The sequence below is a fragment of the Sebastes umbrosus genome, chromosome 19 (assembly GCF_015220745.1).
Source record: "Sebastes umbrosus isolate fSebUmb1 chromosome 19, fSebUmb1.pri, whole genome shotgun sequence".
In the NCBI taxonomy this organism is placed as follows: Eukaryota; Metazoa; Chordata; class Actinopteri; order Perciformes; family Sebastidae; genus Sebastes; species Sebastes umbrosus.
Window position 1 is genome coordinate 4105185 of NC_051287.1, and position 14565 is coordinate 4119749.

The following is a 14565-nucleotide window of genomic DNA, read 5'->3' on the forward strand; positions in this document are numbered from 1 at the left end:
GTCATTCTGCATAATGAGTACTTTTAAGTATATTTTGATGATAATACTTTTTGTATTTTTATGATAATGTTTCTTTTTCTTTGACATTACAGCATGTAAATATCTAGTAGAAACACAAAATACCAAAAAAAAAAAGAGCACAATATGGGACCTTTAAGAGGATTCACAGCTCAGCAAATGGATCAGTGGAAACAGTTTGATCAACAATGTTAATGAGACAAAACTGTTGGAATTAGATTTTATACCATTGTCACAGAAAATACTAGTTTCTTAATGGCTGGCAGGTAATAATAGAACTGTATATCAGGACACATCAACATCCCAGCAGGTAACCATAGTAACAACTATGATGCTTCACACACTACACATGCAAAGTAAAACGACTTGAGTTAAGTGTATCTTAAAGTTGTTCCAATTAATATTTATTTCAGTTAAGTGTATCTTAAGTTGTGTTAATGAATATTTATATTGTAATATATTGAGTTAAGTGGGTCCATGAGTGGGATTTGGTTTATCCTCAGGTGAACGTCACCTTTGGACTCTCTCTGACGTCATGCCATGACAACCACACAGCGCCTCCTCTCTGCCAGCAGTCTGCACTGTGTTGACTCTCAGTCTGGTTTCTGCACACAGTTTGGCTCACTCACCGGGAACACTAGCGTCTTATATCTTATACTAACATCTAACCTTAATGAAGCAGTGATCCGCTCCTCCCATCAGAGAGAGATGAACCTGAGGAAGCGCCTCGTCCTGCCGCTGCTGATGCTCGTCTGCTCCGGCAGGACGGAGGCGATAGAGCCGATCAGCACCAGCATCGCGGTGGGGATGGCTGCTGCTCTGACCGGCTTCTTAGCCAGCTACCAGAACATCTTCTACTACTTCCACGAGTGCTGCCGACCGGAGTGGATCTCCTTCAACAGGACAGGTAAACACAGGTGTACCTAACTAACACATTACACCTGTTATTTTCATTATTTAGTGAGCTCTTCACACTTTAACTAGCTAATATCAGCTACCGGTTTACCGTTAACCGCTTCTGTTACATGGTAAGTTAGCTATGCACTTACCTAATATGTATAAACATGTATACAGGCAACTGTAATACTTTAAATGTATATTTACATCCCTTTAAAACTTGTCATTCTGTGTTGAACATGAACAGAGCTCGTCTTGTTTTGTCGCGTGTTTGTGACGTATACGGAAGTGCCCCGTTGTGAAGAAGCTAGCTTTTGTTAATTTAAATTTGTTTTTATTATTATTTAAATGTATTATTTTTTAAATTATAATTTTTAATTTTTTCTAATTTTTTTGTATTATTTTTTTTTTACTATTTTTCTTTTTACTATTTTTATATTTTATTATTTTTTTTTTTTTTATTATTATTGTTATTATTATTAAATTTGTTATTTTTATTATTATTATTTTTTATAATTCTTTTTACTTTTTTTTTTTTAACCTGAACAGAGCTCGTCTTGTTTTGTTGCGTGTTAATGACGTATACAGAAGTGCCCCGTTGTGAAAAAGCTAGCTTTTTTTTTTTATTATTATTTTTTACTTTTTTTACATTTCTTTTTTTAAATGTATTATTTTTTAATTATTTATTATTTATATTTTTTATATATATATATTTTTTTTAATGTTTGAATTATTTATTTTTTTATTTTTTTTATTATTATTATTTTTTATTAATTTTTCTTTATTATTTGTTACTATTTTTATATTGTATTATTATAAATTTTTTTTTACATTTAAAAAAAAAAAATTTAACATTTGTTTATTATTCATTATTTTCATTATTATTTGTTATTATTATTATTTTTTTAATTATTATTTTTTTTAACATTTTTTTATTTTTATTTTATTTTATTTATTTATTTTTATTATTTTTATTAATTTTTTTACATTTTATTATTTATTTATTTTTTAGTGAAGAAGCTAACTGGTTTAACATTTAACTACAAACGTGACATATTTAAATCCATAACTAAAGCCATCCCCAACTCTATTATATGAGTTATATATTTATAAACATGTATACAGCCACCTGTAATACTTTAAATGTATATTTTCATCCCTTTAAAACTTGTCATTCTGTGTTGAACCTGAACAGAGCTCGTCTTGTTTTGTCGCGTGTTTATGATGTATACGGAAGTGCGACGTTGTGAACAAGCTAGCTTTGTTTTTTTTGTTTTGTTTTTATTATTATTATTTTTTTTATGTATTATTTTTGTATTTATTATTATTTATATTATTATATTTTTTATTATTTGTTTCTATTATTTTTATTATTATTTTTTAATTTGTTGAATTTTTTTTATTATTTTTTACTATTTTTATATTTTATTATTTATTATTATTATTATTATTTATCATTTTTTTATTATTATGATTTATTATTTTTATTATTATTATTATTTTTATTTTTTTATTTTATTAATATATATTTTTTTATATATTTTATTATTTATTTTGTTTTGTATATTTTTATTTATTTTTATTATTTTTTTATTTTATTATTATTATTTTATTATTTTTATTAATTTTTTATATTTTATTATTTATTATTTCTTTAGCGAAGAAGCTAACTAGTTTAATGTTTAACTACAATCATGACATATTTAAATCCATAACTAAAGCCATCCCCAACTCTATTATATGAGTTAATATATGTATAAACATGTATACAGCCTGTTATACTTTAAATGTATATTTACATCCCTTTCAAACTTGTCATTCTGTGTTGAACCTGAACAAAGCTCTTCTTGTTTTGTCGCGTGTTTATGACGTATACGGAAGTGCCCCGTTGTGAAGAAGCTAGTTTTTAATTTTTTTTTAAATGTATAATTTTTTTATTATTTATTATTTATAATATTACTTTTAATTATTTTTTTAATTTTTAATTTTTAATTATTTTTATTATTATTTTTTAATTTGTTTATTATTATTTTTTATTATTTTTTACTATTTTTATATTTGACTATTTTTTTATTATTTTATTTTTTATTTGTTTTTATTTTTATTATTTTAGAATTTAAAAAAAATATATATATATATATTTTTTTACTATTTTTACTTTCTTTAAACTTTTTTTTTTATTTTATTATTTATTACTTTTTTTAATTATTTTTTTTTTATTTTATTTTTTTTAACTTTTTTAATTTGAATTATTATTAATATTTTTTAGTATTTTTTATTAATTTATCAATCAAACTTGTCATTCTGTGTTGAACCCGAACAGAGCTCATCTTGTTTTGTCGGGTGTTTATGACGTATACGGAAGTGCCCCGTTGTGAAGAAGCTAGTTTTTTTGTAATTTTTTTATTATTATTTTGTATTTTTTTACTTAACTTTTTTTTAAATGTATAATTTTTTTATTATTTATAATTTATAATATTACTTTTAATTATTTTTTTTATTTTTTATTTTTTATTATTTTTATTATTATTTTTTAATTTGTTTAATTTGTTTATTATTTTTTACTATTTTTATATTTTACTATTTTTTTATTATATTTTTTATTTTTATTTTTATTATTTTTAAATTTTACATTTTTTTTATTATTTTTTATTATTTTTTTTTTTACTTTTTTAAAAAATTATTATTATTTATTTTTTAATATTTTATTATTTATTACTTTTTTATTATTATTTATTTATTTTTTTAAAATCTTTTTAATTATTATTATTATTATTATTTTTATTATTTTTATTAATTTATCAATCAAACTTGTCATTCTGTGTTGAACCTGATCAGAGCTCATCTTGCTTTGTCGCGTGTTAATGACGTATAGGGAAGTGCCCCGTTGTGAAGTCGCTAGTTAGCTAGGTTAGCCTGCTGGTTCAGTAGCTGTTTGTGCTCGTGGGTGTTTATGGTTGTTTTTATTGCACAACAACGACTGATGTCAGAGATTAAGTGGTTTCTAAGATGAAATCAGCACATCTCTGTGTCTTACTGAGCGTTCTGTCGTCAGCCAGCCTGCTGGTTCACTCCTTTGAGCCGTTCACAACAACACTGGTTCTGGGTGTCGGAGCGGCTCTGGGCAGAACCATCTACAACTATTTACACGAAAGCTGCGATCCTAAATGGATAGCCCTCAATGCAACAGGTGAGCAGGTGCATCCGCGTGCAAAGGTGTGTGTAGAGTTTGTTTTAAAGCGACAAAACACCTGTAAACGTTAATTATTTACATTAACGTGCAGTCAAGGCGACAATGAAAGTCAATGGAGTGTTTTACTTCAAACCGAAATCTGAGGGAGTAACATGTTGTAACATGAAATCTCCTTTCAACAATACACGTTTATCTGAAAGCTCAATGAAAAGTTGACTTTTTATAAATAGATCTTATAGAATATGATGCATTGCTGTAGATTAAAGGTCCCATATTCTGCTCATTTTCAGGTTCATACTTGTATTTTGTGTTTCTACTAGAACATGTTTACATGCTGTAATGTTAAAAAAAAAACGTTATTTTCCCTCATACAGTCTGTCTGAATATGCCTGTATTTACCCTCTGTCTGAAACGCTCCGTTTTAGCGCATTTTGACGGAATTGCAACAGAAATGCGTTGCTAGGCAACAGCTTGGGTCCATGTGTACTTCCTGTCAGCTAATGACATTCACATACACTGCAACCAGGAAATAAACTGGGACACATTTAGAATGTTTACGTTTAAATCTGTGTAAAGTGTCTAAATATTGTATATTTGTGACATCACAAATGGACAGAAATCCTGACAGCTTGTTTCAAATGCAGAGTTTCTGAATACGGGCTGTGTGTAGTTCCCTGTGGATTGAGCGTTTCGATACTTTCGCAGTATTTATATAGGACTTAAGCCTGCTTTATAATAAAAAAACATGAAAATCTCACTTTTTTATAATATGGGACCTTTAAACTAGCTAACAGTGTATAAAGGAGTTACAATGCAACATACACATTAATGCAGCAGTGATATTAATCCAGAAACATTAACGTGCAGTCTAGGCGACCAAGAAAGTCCCTGGGTTGGGTGTTACTGTTTTTTTTTTTTTACTTAAAATTGAATCCTAAAAGGGAGAGGAAAATATTCTGAAATCTCCTTTCAACAATAAAAGTTTGTCTGAAAGGGCTGATTTTCTGAGCTCAATGAAAAGTTGACTTTTTATACATAGAAACATATGATGATCTTATAGAATATGATGCATTGCACTAAGCAATATTATATATATATATATATATATATGTGTATATATATATATATATATATATATATAATATTGCACTATGGAACTGTGATGCTGGATAATTGAATTTCCCTCAGGATCAATAAAGTTACTATCTATCTATCTATCTATCTATCTATCTATCTATCTATCTATCTATCTATCTATCTATCTATCTATCTATCTATCTATTGCTGTAGATTAAACTAGCTAACAGGATATAAAGGAGTTACAATGCAACATACACATTAATGCAGCAGTGATATTAATCCAGAAACATTAACGTGCAGTCTAGGCGACAATGAAAATCCATGGGTTGGGTGTTACTGTTTTTTTTACTTAAATTGAAACCTAAATGGGAGACTAAAATACTCTGAAATCTCCTTTTAACAACAAACGTTTGTCTGAAAGGGCTGATTTTCTGAGCTCAATGAAAAGTTGACTTTTTATACATAGAAACATATGATGATCTTATAGACCATGATGCATTTCTGTAGATTAAACTAGCCGAAAGGATATAAAGGAGTTAAACATCTACAGCAATAAAATGCAACATACACATCAATACAGCTTTAATATTAATCCAGAAACATCAGATATAATAATAAACACTGACAGGCGACATTTTACTGCAGAATGAGTACTTTTATTTTTCATATAGTTTTGCTGATAATAGTTACATATTTTTACTTAAGTAAGGTTGAAAATGCAGGAATTTTACTTGTAGTGGAGTATCTCCACAGTGTGGTATTAGTACTTTTACTTAAAGGATCTGAATACTTGCTCCACCACTGCCGCTGTGAACATCTTAAAACATTATTAGGGCTGCATCACTGTTTTTGAATAATTGATTCATTCAGGAAATTGTGAAAATTAACACCTTTTTTGTCTGGTTTTGTTTGACCAGCAATCCAACCCCCAAATATATACAGTTTACTATCACATAAAACAAAGAAAATCAGCAAATTCTCACAATTTAGAATATGTAATTAGGTATTGTTTGGCAGTTGTGCTTCAAGAAAATTGATTGATAATCAAAATAGTTGTAGATTTATCTTCAGACCGACTGTTTTGGTTTTTTGAGGCGATGTCCAAGTTGATGGGATCTGAGAGAAGCTAAAAGTGTAGATTTCGTTTTGGCTTTTGATTAGAATGTGTTATGGTCAATATGTAAATTTTATTTAATCATATTCTTTTTTAAATGTTTTAATGTCTTTCATCACTTTGTATTTTTTTTGTCCTATTTTATTATTTAACTTTTATCATTTCTGTTTTTGTGTGCATTAGTCTCCAATAGTTTTATTATCAGCGTGTCCGTCACTTGTAAGCACTTTGGTACAAATTAAGTTTGATTTTATATGTTTAATGAGTACAGCTTTTGTTTAAGTTGCCACCTAACAACTAAATGGAGCATGATTTTGATGGCTTACCACATCAGCTAAACCATTTCTCCTGGTGGAGATGCTGAGAAAGGTGTTTCAGTCAGGTGTTTGCATTCACTAATCCTGTTGACTTTGTGCTGTGTACTCTGTAGGTCTCGAGGCTGACCTGGAGAGCAAACTGTTTGGACAGCACATCGCATCACGCATCATCCTGAAAGCTGTGAATGGATTCATGACCAACGACAACCCGAGGAAGCCCCTGGTGCTCTCTCTGCACGGATGGACCGGCACCGGGAAGAACTTTGTTAGTCAGCTGATTGCTGACAACATTTACAAAGAGGGAATGGACAGCAGCTTCGTTCACATTTTCACATCTGAACTTCACTTCCCACATGCGAGTCAGTTTGACACCTACAAGGTATGATGACAAATCCAGATCAGATAGAATCCAATTACTTTCAATTGAAACCCAATGTATTTGGCCTTTTTTATGAATATGCGTCTATTTCTCCTCAGTCTCAGCTGCAGCAGTGGATCAAAGGCAATGTCAGCAACTGTGCCCACTCCATGTTCATCTTTGATGAGATGGACAAGATGCATCCTGGCTTGATTGACAGCATAAAGCCGTACCTGGACTACTACGACAAGCTGGATGGAGTTTCTTATCGGAAAGCCATCTTTATCTTCCTCAGGTGAAAAAATCAAAAGCATTCCAGTCTGACCTGTCAAACATTTTCATTTGAACCATAGAAAGGGTTCAATCTAGGGAACGAAAGTGAATCACTTGTCTGTTTATAAATACACATGAACCCTTTAAAAATGGCATGATCCTCTTTAGATTAATGTAAAATAAAAACCATAATAGCTGGAGCATTCATTCTTCTTGCAGCAGAAAGCTAAGGCTTCTGTCTTTCGTGTCATCATTTTTTACATTCGTTATGATGTCATTACGTTCGTAATGGAAGGAAACTATCAAAGCGCCTTGCACTTGATCTGCTTATAAAAATGAGAATATCTCAAAAACTAAAAAAATGTTCTTAGTTCAAATAGCTTATGAAGTGTTAAGAAATATTTTGTCCACGTTTCTACATTTAGAAATCTTTTGGATCAATATGTTTTGTGTTTTTATTTAATTAGTAACATTTTATGAAAAAAATACATTTTTATATTTTGGGAATTTATGACAATTTTAATACTTTTATCAATTTTTATAGTTTATTGCCTGTCATAACCTTTTAGCTTAGGTTGTACAGGTTTTACGGATATGAAGCATTGAATAAACAATTCAGAGAAGTTGTATGTAGTAATACAGTAAGAAAGGAGAAGTGTACGTAGAGTTTTCTGCAGTTTCTCTCAGTTAAACAGCAAAATGTGCAAGAACATCCTGAATTTAGTGATGTTAAATGTAATTCCATCAGAATCTTGACAATGGGTGTGTTATTAAATGCTCTTGTTGAGGAGATGTTTTGTCGATGTTTTCGACAAGTTGTTTGCAAATAACGAAAACATCTGTGGTGTGATCAATGTAAAAATGTTTTGCACCTGTTTGCAGCCTTTGAGATATATTTGGTCAGAGTTTGGTGTGTTGGGGCTAAAAGCTAGTATTTTATATGATAAAAACTCAACAGAGCAGTGACGTATAAAAACACTTCTGTGTTTAAAACTTTGTTTTTGACATTCACTTGATGGTGATGATGATGATGATGACATAGAACTACAATCATTTGCTGCTGCAATCAGAGGCAAATTTTAATATGCTCCCCGTTTCTAATCTTCCTCCTAGCAATGCTGGAGGGGAGAGCATCACACAGCAGGCTTTAGATTTCTGGAAAGCAGGACGAGATCGAGAAGAGATCGAGCTAAAAGATCTGGAAACATTGATCTCTCTATCGGTGTTCAACAACAAGAAAAGTGAGTATAAAATAAATGAACGCTTCTTTGTTTTCCTGGATATTTTGTTGTCATCACTCAGAAACTAGACTTGATGAAAAACGTGGATTCTTGTACTACTAAAGTATCTGTTAATCACTTCCTACAGGTGGCTTGTGGCATACTAGTCTGATTGACAAGAACTTGGTGGACTTTTTCGTCCCGTTTCTGCCTCTGGAGTACAAGCACGTTGTCCAATGCGCCATGGCTGAGATGAAAGCCAGAGGTGCTCGGCCAGACGAGAATGTGGCAGACCTGGTGGCCAGAGACGTCGTCTATTTCCCCAAATCGGAGAGAGTGTTCTCCGTCAAAGGCTGCAAAACGATAGAGAGCAAGTTGGACTACTACACATAATCTGATGGATGCTACGTTCGATCACTATGTGCACTTTTTTAAAGAAAAACAGTCTTAGCCAAATGACTAAAGAGAGGAAGTCAACCTGACTGAACTCTGCAGAGCTCCCTGTGGAGGTTTCTCTGTTTGACCTTGTGGCCAAGTGGAGGATTTCAGCAGACCTTCTCCAATGTTGCGTATCGCTTACACTGAATGTGGAGGCTGATGAAAGAGAACAGCACCAGTTGAATGAAAAAATAATAAGACTGGAATGCTATCCCTTTATAAGTGATTAAGGGGTTTGATCGCCGCTTTAGTGAGAGTCTCAAAGGCGGGTTAGTTTTCCTTAATGACTAACCAGGTGTCCTTCTGTCAGTAAAACCACGGCATTTCACTGTTGTGCATTTGCTTTTTTAATGTGTATATATTATATGGATTACTGGAAACACCTGCCTTAATTCTTTTAATGTCACCTTTTTTTTTAAATCCACTGAGTCATTTCACTCACATGTCCACTGTGCATGAGTTCATCAACAGTCAACGTAGGCCTTGGTGGTCTCTATTCAAATACAGAAATACATGATGCAGAAAACTGTTTCTATGTGTCATATTGAAATGAATTCTATAATATACACTGTAATTGATATGGATGTTTCCATATTGAAATGTTTCCAGGTGTAATTTTGCCTTATTCACACCGTGACAGACCATCTACAGACACTGGAGATGAACTCAGGATAATATTCTCACAACACAACATGTTACCAAAACTTGATTTTTTTTTTTTAATTCTTAAAAATGCAGACAGTTCAGAATACAACATTCTAATGATATTGTATATATCAGAGTGGTTGATTATCCAATTACTTTTATTTAAAATTCAACCAAAAGGTTTCTTTCAATACTCAATATTTTGTCTTAAAAGATTCAGTTGGTTTCTCAAAATCTGACCGTTTGCTGTCAGGTTTTGATCCACAAAAACAAAATGTTGTGAAATATTTTCTATACAATTGCTCAGTGAGGGAGCTTTAAGTGGAATGTGAAAGAATATTGTTTGTGTGGATGGAAAACCAACACTAGCGAGCCTCTCTGCTGTAAACACACCAGACAAACAAATCACAAATAAAATATGAAATGTTCTTGATGTCACTGTTTCTGATGTATGCTTCACATCAGGCTGAAGAGTGCGGACCATGACCTTTGAACCATAGGGGGACAATTTAATGAAGCAGCTGTCTTAATGATGAAAAGCTGACCCCGAACATGAGGTTACATCTTAGCTGATGCGTCATCCTGAAAGCTGCGAATGGATTCATGAGCAACGACAACCGGAAGAAGAAGCCCCTGGTGCTCTCTGCAGCTTTGTTCATATTTTCATATCTGAACTTCACTTCCCATATTCAAATAAATGTGACACCGACAAGGTATGATGACACATCCAGTTACTTTCAATTGAAAGATTGGCTTTGCTCTGTTTGGCCTTTTATATGAATATGCTTCCCTTTCTCCTCAGTCTCAGTTGCAGCAGTGGATCAAAGGTAACGTCACCAACTGTTCCCACTCAATGTTCATCTTTCATGAGATGGACAAGATGCATCCTGGCTTGATTGACAGCATAAAGCCGTACCTGGACTACTACGACAAGCTGGATAGAGTTTCCTATCGGAAAGCCATCTTCATCGTCCTCAGGTGAAAAGCTGAAAGCATTCCGGTCTGACCTGTCAAACAGTTTAATTTGAACCATAGAAAGGTTTCAATTCAGGGAACGAAAACGATCACCTGTCTGTTTATGAATACACTTAAATAGCAAATACTGAAAGAAATAAAACAAGTCAGAACAGCTGTATGTAGTAATGCAGAAAGAAAAGAGAGGCAGAGTGTGCAAGAACATTATCCTAAATTTAGTGATAATAATTTAGTTATTCATGACCTGTTTTTCTTTCTAATGTATCTATAGGTCTGGACATGTAAAGTTAAAAATAGCAGGGAATACCACAGCCATCATTGAGTGTATACTGTGATTCTAAAGGAAGTTAAGCTGGTATCTATGAACAGACAAGCCAAATATTCAGCACACCAGTACACAAAGTACCAAACTTTATTGATTCCACACACACACATTTCTCTTCCCCTTTGAACTCAAATCATTCAGACTTGGCTCTCCTCTCTACACTAATGTGATGGATCAGCCGCGGCAGCTTGAAAACTTGGGACTGAAATAGTTATGTAATAATCAAATAGCTTGCAAAACACTACTGTGCAAAGTACAACTCTAGGCCCACGGCTAAAATAAAGAAAAGAAAGAAACGGTAGTAAAATGAACTATAACAGTAGGTCTCGACACAATGAACTTATGAGTTTGAAGCTTCAAAATATGCCATGTGCATTTTTGAGTTGTGGTTATTTTCATACTGTACCTCTACAATAATATAACTTACATAAGGATGGATGGGAAAAGCAGTTTTGTTAGTGCATATTCTTTTTTGCATGTTACCTGTAAAGCTCTCACGTTGTAATGCATTCATTCTAATTCATGAAATTACCCAGTTCAAAGTGTAGGTGCACCCTAAATAGACTCATTAAATTTGAAAGATATTCTAGTTTCTCTTGGGCATTTCACTCACTATGTTGTTGGATAAATTGTAGTAGTTTATAGCTGGGATATCAGCAAGAGTCTGTGTTACTGTTTCAGTGGCAAATACGTAGCTTAGCTATTCTCTTATTATATGGAGTATTTCACAAGTAAGCAAAGAAGAGGACAAAAATGATCTGGTGTCATATCAAGTTTATTTATATCACATTTAACACAGTGATCACCCTATTTTCTTCTTCTGTTACAAAAACAGTTGTGTTTCCAAGTGTAGCATCATTGATCTTCCCGTTAGTCCCGTGATGTGAAGCCCATTTCTTGTCGCATCTTTGTTGTAATCAACACTCCTCGTGTAAATTCAGAGTTACCAGGCACAGTCTGTATAAAGGTCAAGAGTCTTATACCAGCAGGACGGCATTAATGCAGCCATCATTCTCTGGGTTATTTGTCACCTGGGCGTATTTACCTGGGAAGTAAAATAAATATTTTGGTTACAACATTATCACATTACTGTAGTGCACGTAAATACACTGCTACACATAGATGAGCACTCACCCCAGATAACCTTTCCTCCTTGTGTGACCAAGCCCAGCTCGCTGACATTGACCTCTACGACTGTTCCTTTTGTGATGACTCCTAGAGAGGTGTAGAGCGGTGAGGAGGGGTTCTTCTTCACTCCGAGGATGGGAAGGCAGAACGTGGCCTTCAGCTCTGGATGTGTGACATGAGCCTTCTTAAAACGCAAACCCTAAAGTAGAATAAAAGAGAAGGTACAGAAGAAACAGTATTGCATGTTAGTTCAAGTGTGTAATGTAACCTGACATACAAAACATTTCAGTTAATTTATGCTACAATCTTACCATGGGTCTGATGAAACGCTCATATTTGGGAGGTTTACGGGTGAAGCCATCGCCGACGAAGCAGACTTTGGTGACCATTCTCTTCCAGGCTTTCTTTTGTCTCTTTCCAGTTTTGATGACTTTAAGCACTTCTGTCTCTCCCTGGGCACGCACCTTTGGCAGGGGCACCTCCCATTTACCCTACAGAAAACATTACACATTTGTGATTAGAAACCAGTTAAGTTATTTCCACACATCTATATCATTACCATAAAATTAACTGACAAAAAATATGTTTCAGGAAATCTTCACTGTTGCATGCTACTACAGACGAGCAGATTTCATCTGGTACTTACAGCCTTCTCTTTCCTCTTCTGTTTGATCATGTTGGAGAGGACCTTAGCACGGGACTGTCCCTCTCTGTCCAACAGGTAGGCTGGCACTGCTCCCTCTGGGGTCTTATCATCGTTCTTCTGCTTGGTCTTCCTCTGTTCATGCATTTTGATGCTGCAAAGACACAAGTCAGAATTGTTTGGCTGTTCATTTAGCGTAGTTTTTATGGTTTGTTTGGCAGCATTTATAAAGACAAACACAGATTTTCTGTATATACTCACGTCTTCTTCATCTGGATCTTCTCTGAATGTCTCTGTTTGTGGTACAGTTTGGCCTTCAAACCGATCAGCTTCCTGGCTTTGTGGGACCGCTCGTGGACCTCACGGCTCTCCTTCTTCCTTTTCTTTTCATGGTGGTCCAGGCGGTAGCCATGCCGCTTGCGATGTAACTCGATATGCTCGTTCTGGGGCTACGAAAGGAAAAACAAAACATGCAATTAAATTCAACTTCATTATGAAGTAAATGCACAGATTTGGAGCAGAAATCTACAGTTTCCAGTTCCAAGTAAAAACTACAGCATAGGACAATATATATGGTGAAGGTTTGAGAAACTAACTTCCAATTAGTCAGGCTGTATTTGCAAATTTTAACTTCCAGCATTAAACTGATCTTATGTAACAAACATGACTCCTATAGTGGCCCTTACAAGCTTCACTAATTTTTAAAAGCGCTCCTTATTTAAACTAGCACATTTCCATTAACTAAAAATCTATCTAGAGCTTAATTAGTAAATATTATAAGTTGTCAATTTGACAAGTTATCAACAATGTATAATTGATTAATCATTCCAGTTATTTCTTCAAGCAAACATGCTAAAAACAATCTCTGGTTCCAGCTTTTCAAGTGTGAGGATTTGATGCTTTTCTCTATTTTATATCATTGTAAATTGACATTTGGGCTTGGTGGTTAGACAAACAAGCATTTTGAAGACGTCACCTTTGGCTGAGATAAATAAAGCCCCTTAAGGCAAATTTATGATTTGTGACATTGGGGTATATAAATAGTATTGACTTGATGTATTGGCACATTGATCAATAATGAAAACAATTGTTATTTGCAGCCCTGAGTCTATCCACTCCTCGTTTTAACACAAATGCCAACAAAAACACAGCTACATTATCACTTTAGACTTGTCCAAGTTCATTTAGATTCCATAATTAAATGGAAAACACTGTTCAGACCCCTAAAACTAAGAAGATAGATAGTAACTTTATTGATCACGAGGGAAATTCAAGTTTCCAGCATCACAGTTCCATAGTGCAAAACATGTTAGTAAAAAGGCAGTAAAAAAGTTAGTAGTGCAAAGTACAAAAAATATACCAGATATAAAAATACCAGGAGATGAATAAAACTGTTAAAAGTGAATATAGTGCAGGGTGACAGCTGTGATACACGACTATTAAAAAAAGTGAATCTAGTGCAGAAGAAACTGTTAAAGATGAGTATAGTGCATTATTATCTGTCCTGCAGACCATATGGATGATAAACAACTAAACTAACTTTCATAAAATCAAACTTTCATGCTCATACACCTATTGTTTCAACTGCATCTCTGTGAGTGGATGTTATATAGTGTTAATATGAAGACTATAAACAACAGAGCAGAGCAGCACGTCACTGCCACATGTGAAATGCTAGCACACCATGCTAACCTGTTAAACGCCTCATAAAAGTAATATAATAAATTTAAAAACCGGATGTTTTCTTACCATTTTGTTTTATAGTAGTTAAATATTCCGATGAATGCGTTACAGGTGGTAAAAGTTGGTAAAAACGCAGATTATTCGGTGTTTTAAGTCGGACTGGGGTCGTTCCGATGTTGTTATCCCCGTAGCCGAAATTTAGAGGAAATACGTCATTAAGACGCAACGGGATGTGGGTTGGCTTAATATGACCGGCGT

General features: G+C 33.3%; 2 protein-coding genes across 3 annotated transcripts; one reads left to right on the forward strand and one right to left on the reverse strand.

The window, feature by feature from the left end:
• Window positions 1–533: 533 nt before the first annotated feature.
• tor1 (torsin family 1) lies at window positions 534–9981 on the forward strand. 2 transcript variants are annotated; one of them, XM_037752868.1, is made up of 5 exons: window positions 534–925; window positions 6733–6998; window positions 7097–7272; window positions 8364–8491; window positions 8619–9981. In XM_037752868.1, exons 1-5 carry the CDS (start codon window positions 559–561, stop codon window positions 8861–8863), a joined length of 1182 nt encoding a protein of 393 aa, XP_037608796.1. In that variant the 5' UTR covers window positions 534–558; the 3' UTR covers window positions 8864–9981. The 2 variants fall into 2 exon arrangements, with proteins under 2 accessions (XP_037608796.1, XP_037608797.1); XM_037752869.1 differs by lacking the exon at window positions 534–925 and adding an exon at window positions 3791–4105.
• A 1629-nt stretch (window positions 9982–11610) lies between these two features.
• On the reverse strand, window positions 11611–14523 carry nsa2 (NSA2 ribosome biogenesis homolog (S. cerevisiae)). Its single transcript, XM_037752871.1, has 6 exons — window positions 14374–14523; window positions 12886–13073; window positions 12628–12778; window positions 12293–12472; window positions 11988–12180; window positions 11611–11898 (listed from the first exon to the last, which is right to left on the reverse strand). The coding sequence occupies exons 1-6, from the start codon at window positions 14374–14376 to the stop codon at window positions 11831–11833; spliced, it is 783 nt and encodes a 260-aa protein (XP_037608799.1). The 5' UTR covers window positions 14377–14523; the 3' UTR covers window positions 11611–11830.
• Between the last annotated feature and the right edge of the window lie 42 nt (window positions 14524–14565).

Coding starts and splice junctions, on each gene's coding strand:
- nsa2 (XM_037752871.1), bottom strand. Junction 12,779..12,885: donor AAGATCCAGATGAAGAAGAC/GTGAGTATATAC, acceptor GTGTCTTTGCAG/CATCAAAATGCATGAACAGA. Junction 11,899..11,987: donor AGGAGGAAAGGTTATCTGGG/GTGAGTGCTCAT, acceptor TTTACTTCCCAG/GTAAATACGCCCAGGTGACA.
- tor1 (XM_037752868.1), top strand. CDS start 559: ATGACAACCACACAGCGCCTCCTCTCTGCCAGCAGTCTGCACTGTGTT. Junction 6,999..7,096: donor GTCAGTTTGACACCTACAAG/GTATGATGACAA, acceptor ATTTCTCCTCAG/TCTCAGCTGCAGCAGTGGAT. Junction 8,492..8,618: donor GGTGTTCAACAACAAGAAAA/GTGAGTATAAAA, acceptor CACTTCCTACAG/GTGGCTTGTGGCATACTAGT.